The sequence below is a fragment of the Quercus robur genome, chromosome 5 (genome assembly GCF_932294415.1).
Source record: "Quercus robur chromosome 5, dhQueRobu3.1, whole genome shotgun sequence".
In the NCBI taxonomy this organism is placed as follows: Eukaryota; Viridiplantae; Streptophyta; class Magnoliopsida; order Fagales; family Fagaceae; genus Quercus; species Quercus robur.
The window spans coordinates 58,904,812-58,910,239 of NC_065538.1; the positions used below are offsets into that span (position 1 = coordinate 58,904,812).

The 5,428-nt window shown below is 32.5% G+C and overlaps 1 protein-coding gene across 1 annotated transcript; it reads left to right on the top strand.

Moving 5' to 3' along the window:
• The first annotated feature begins 274 nt into the window (after positions 1-274).
• Positions 275-3,938, top strand: LOC126726467 (beta-galactosidase 7-like). The gene is made up of 6 exons (XM_050431728.1): positions 275-538; positions 2,000-2,112; positions 2,278-2,344; positions 2,911-3,042; positions 3,230-3,335; positions 3,638-3,938. The coding sequence occupies exons 2-5, from the start codon at positions 2,036-2,038 to the stop codon at positions 3,332-3,334; spliced, it is 381 nt and encodes a 126-aa protein (XP_050287685.1). The 5' UTR covers positions 275-538; positions 2,000-2,035; the 3' UTR covers position 3,335; positions 3,638-3,938.
• The last annotated feature ends 1,490 nt before the right edge of the window (positions 3,939-5,428 follow it).

The window sequence follows — 5,428 nt, forward strand, 5'->3', positions numbered from 1 at the left end:
TATTTGATAAACTATATATATGTAAGCTCAACTTGAATAAAAAAATAACAAAAAAATAAATAATTTATTCTGGACTTATATATATTATTATGGGTAAAATACGTTAAATAAATGTATGTTGCCTTAGTGGTAAGCACGTGTCTTTTTCATGTTCCTGTCCCAGGTTCTAACCTTTGAAACAACTTTTTTTAATTTTTTAAGTTTCTATTATCAAAACTACGTCGTTTTGAATTTATATAAAACGAAACATCTAAAACTAAAACCGTAGCATCTCTTTCTCATTCAGCCACCCCATCCTCTCTCTCTCTCTCTCCCTCTCTCTCTCTTCACACACAGCCTCCATCACTCCATCTCACACTCTCAGATCAGATCACGCACTCAACGTCTCTCACTCTCACGTCTCAAGATCTCTCACTCTCTACGACGCCAATTGTCGCCGCCGCCGAGCTCCGATTCACAATTCTCTTGTTTTTTCTGCTCTTCGTCTCTTTATCTCACTCCTTCTACCTTCCTGGCGTTGCTCCTAGTGATTTCTAAAGTATGTTCCCTTATATTCCAAACCCACTTCTCAAAATCTGTGCTTTATTTCATTCTTTCACCTCTCATTGCTTGCTTTCTTCTATAGTTTTTTTTTTTTTTTTTTTTTTTTTTTTTTTTTTTTTTGTGGGGTTTCTTTATTTTCTATGTTTTTGTTGTATTGTTTGAGTTCTCTTTGCTTTATGTGGAGTAGTATTGGATCTGGGTTTTTGAGTTTGATATAATTTTATATTTTTGTCGATCTGTGGGATTGTTTTTGAGCTGTTTTTGGATTATGGGTTTTGTTCGGATCTGGTTTTTTTTTTTTTTTTTTTTTTTTTTTTTTTTTTTTTTGACGTTTTGATTGGTATTGTTGTGTTGTTCTAGTTTGTGGGTCTAGGAAATGATGGATTGGTTTGATCTATGTGTATGTTTGGGTTGCACATAGAGAGCGGATTTGACAAGCTAAAGCTTACTGTTACGTCTCCATTGCGGCAACCTTTTCTTCCCTGAACTTTCTAATCGTAAAAAAAAAAAAAAAAAAGTCCTGCCTTATTATTGATGAAGCTATACATTTCTCATAGTTGATAATTTGTGCGATTGACATTGGCATAATTTGCTTTTTGGTTGGCTAAAACGGGTCTATCAGAAGGGATCCTCTTTAAAGTAAGTAAAGGAATGCCTTTGTTTGTAGTGTCCTTTCTCTATTTTCACATTAGATAATATTGATTATATTAATATGTAAATGTAATACAAAAAAAACATGCTAAGAAATCTACCATTACTTTTGACTACGTGTAAAATTTGATGATGTAATACATTTGATGATGTATTATTAAGCGTGTGTATGTATATATTCAAGAAATTATGATTGATGATTTTTTTCTTTTTTTCAATAATAAATTTTTATTTCATATTTACAAAATGAAATGAATGATTTAGATTCATAGAATTAACCAAAATAAAATATAAAAAATAACATTGAATTGCATTAAAAAGTATTGTTTTAAAAATAAAAACAATTAAGTTACTAGATTTGCATTTTAGGAGAGTGTAATTTTGATTGATAAAAATAAAAATTGTTTCCTTTTCTCAGTAATAAAATTTTCATTTTAGATTCATAAAATGAAATAGTAAATAGTCTAGATTCATAAAATGAACTAAAATAAAATAAAAAAAAGAACATTGAATTGCCTTAGAAACTATTCTAAAACTATCTGTTTAGAGTTCCATTTTATCCTTGTAGAGACTAAACTGGAGGAACTCTATTGTAAACGTTATGTTATATAAAGTTGACTATTGAAAAATATAATATCATTAAAAAAATAAAGATTATTATTGAAAATACATAATGACTGTTTCAAAACTAGTTTTTATTCATCAATTTCAATATTTCTTATAAAACTAAATGATTAATGGTGGTGATAATATGTCTTTTTAATTAATATGATTAATGGTGGTGGTTGCAATATGCCTTTTGCAGTATGATTTCAGTGGAAGACGTGATTTAGTAAAATTCATGAAGGAAATTCATGCACACGGTTTATATGCATGCCCTAGGATTGGACCCTTCATTGAGAGCGAATTGTCTTATGGGTAAAGCCACTTCTTTTTTCTTCTTTCTTTTGATACCTCTCCTTATTATACTATATATAAAATATTTACTTCTCAAATATAGAAAGCTCGATAATGTAAATTATTTTGTACAATTAGTGCATGAAATTTAATTTGCAACTAAGCATTTTTTGGTGTTGGGCTTAGGGGTCTGCCATTGTGGTTACATGACATTCCAGGCATTGTCTACCGTTCTGATAATGAACCATTCAAGGTAATGACTTTTAATTTCCCAAATTCAATACAAGTTGTGATTTTCAACAAGAATATTTATCATTCTCATATTTATCTAATCGGTTTTTTCAGACTTGTATTTCCTATATTGCACGGATGCTTCTAGAAAAAAGAATCATATTTGTATTAGATACAATACCAATGCAACTTGATATATCATCTAAAGTTTGTAAACTTATGCATCAAATACATCCTAAGCTCTTAGATACGTTCCTCTTTGGTTGGCTGTTATTGTTTTGATCATCTAAGTATAGGAAGGAAGAGCATGGTGGAAGCTTAGTTACCTGATTGTTCTGTGGATTATTTATGTTCCTCTGAGAATAAACTGTATGAGAAAAGTAATAGTATGAATATAATTGGTTGATTTAGATCATTTTGCATTACTACTTTGTATAAAAATGAATTAGCAAAACTGTCACGGGATTATCATTTCATAGAGAAATAGGCCAGTTTGATGCTTAATTATGCATTTTAAGCAAAACAATTGTATTACAAAGTGTCAATCCTTTCAAAGTCTAAGAGGAAATTTATTTTCAAAATATCCAGCTACCTCAGATGCAGCACAAGGTACAGTCAGCCAGACAGCGTGAGTATGATGGAGCACATACAAGATATCTTGAGCCTTTAAGCCCCAACTCCCTCTCCCTCCTTAATCATCTCCGACTTTATATCCCTGAGGTAATTACCCATTATTTTCACCGTATCTTCTCTAAAAGGCTATATATATATATAGATTTTTTATTTATTTATCAATATATATATATTTATATATATAGATTTTTGGTGTTAAATTTTGGGTATAGGAGCTTTGGGATTTGTAAGGGTTTATATTGTGTTGTAACGTGTTTAATTTTGTTCGATATAGGCCGAAGGTTTCATCGGCACTTTTCTTCAATTACAACACCTCGATGGGACTGCCATATCGGGTTTTGGTAGATACCAACTTCATCAATTTCTCTATCCAGAATAAAGTGAGTGATTAGTAGTTTTATTCCATTTTATTTTAAATGGGTTTGGTTCATAAAAATGCATAGTTTGAGAGAAATTTTTATTGTTCATGACTTACTGAATGTGTGTAATTACCAATTGAGAAGGAAAAAAATCTAAGAATGAGATAGAAATCCTTATTCAATTCTAGAGCTTGTTCTCTTCCCATTAATGCATTGAAGGATATGTTTTGGAAGCATGGATAAAAATAATAACTTTATGTATTTTGACTTGGTAACTTTGCATTATAATCCTAACTTATGCAATTTCTTTTATTGTTGTGTAGCTGGACTTGGAGAAGGGAATGATGGACTGCCTATATGCAAAATGTGAGTTTAGAATCACTGGTTTCTTCAATTTAATGTGAATATTAATTTGCTGCAAGAATTGTTGTGCCGTGTTGATGAGGTATCCTAAGTTCAACATAGTTGTTAATGTGGTTTTATAACAAGCATTGAGTGCCATGTATCATTGGCAAACACTTAAATATGTGTTGGTTGCTTAATGATATTTATCAAAATATTACTCTTGGTTGTGTGGATGTCCATAAGAATGCTTAAGGAATAAAATGAGGATCTTTTTTTAAATTATGATTTTATTGAATCCGCCTAGCTTGTGGATTGAAGGCACTCCTTGTATCACGCAATGTGTGATGGCACTCCTTCTGTGTACAAATGATTACATCTTTTCTTTTGTTAATTTTATGATAATAGTTATAGACATTGTTATGTATTTGATGATATATTTTTATGTTAATATAATGTTAGTTTTGAGACAATTGTGGTGTTATTTGGTTAAATGTGTGGCATTGTCAGTGGGGCTAAAATTATTACAAGATTATTTGTAATAGAAATGTGGTTTAAAACCCACTAAGAAAGGGGAAAAAAAAAAAGACCTATAGCGGCGGGCGAAAACCGCTGCTAAAGGTGCACATTTTATGTTTTAAATGATTCCCTATAGCGGCGTTTCTACCCGCCGCTATAGGTGCAATTAGTTTGTTTTGATTAATTGCCTATAGTGGCGCTGTTCACCCACCGCTAAAAGTCAATGCCACGAATTCTGAACACGTATGGCGGCGGTTTTATGCCTGCCGCAATAAACCTTCACCCGCCGCTAAAAGGTACATCTATAGCGGCGCTTTTTGAGACCGCCGCAATCGACCTATAGCGGCACTTCAACACTGACGGGACAGCCCGCCGCAATAGCACCCACCGCTATAGGTCAAATGTACCTTTAGCGGCGCTTTTTTGGGCTTTAGCGGCGGTTTTGGCCCGCCGCAATAGCCCAGTTTTCTTGTAGTGAACCTTATTGTAAAAAAAAAAAAAAATGTCAACCTTGAACAAAACTATTATAATGCTTAAGTTTATGATAGTAATATGAATTAAGAAAAATCAAATATGAAATTTAATTGGGAGAGTTTGGTTGGAGGACTGGATTTCAAGGGAAATTAAAGTTAAACGTGACTTGTAACTATTTCTAGAATTTTTTTTTCTTCGCATTTAACATTATTTTTGAAATGTTTTAATTAATTGTCATGTTTGCAAAACTATGTTGCAAACTAGCATCTCGAGACTTTAAAACTCGAGTTCAAATGGTGAACTCGAGTTGCATGTGATGGCAGTTTGACGTGGGAAAAAAATCTACATGGAAATTGAGTATTTAAAACTCGAGTTCCCCATTCTCCATTTGTTCCTCTTCATCTTCTTCCTCAATTCTTTTCTTCTTCCTTCCAGATTTGGTTCTTCTTTTCTTCCTGCCCGATCTAGTCCTCTGTTCTTCTTCCCTCCTAATCTAGTCCTCTGTTTCGGATCTAATCTCCTATGTCCTCTATTCTTCTTCTTCTTCTTCTGACTTGGGTTTATTTTTACAAGCTCGAGTCTATAAGACTTGAGATCTATGTGGCAAAAAACCTCCAAATCAGCAAATGGAACCCGAGTCTTTGAAACTCGAGTTTCATATTAAATTTGAGCCAATAAAACTCGAGATGCTACTTTCCGGTATTGTTTCCAGCTCATGCTAACTTATTATATTGTCTCCCACAATTATGCTAGCCTGCAAATTACCTCCTATTTCTAGC

Excerpts from the sequence above, each read along its gene's own strand:
- LOC126726467 (XM_050431728.1), top strand. The coding sequence starts at position 2,036 with ATGAAGGAAATTCATGCACACGGTTTATATGCATGCCCTAGGATTGGA. Across the intron at positions 2,345-2,910 it reads CTGATAATGAACCATTCAAG|CTACCTCAGATGCAGCACAA; the intron begins GTAATGACTTTT and ends CAAAATATCCAG. Across the intron at positions 3,043-3,229 it reads TCCGACTTTATATCCCTGAG|GCCGAAGGTTTCATCGGCAC; the intron begins GTAATTACCCAT and ends TGTTCGATATAG.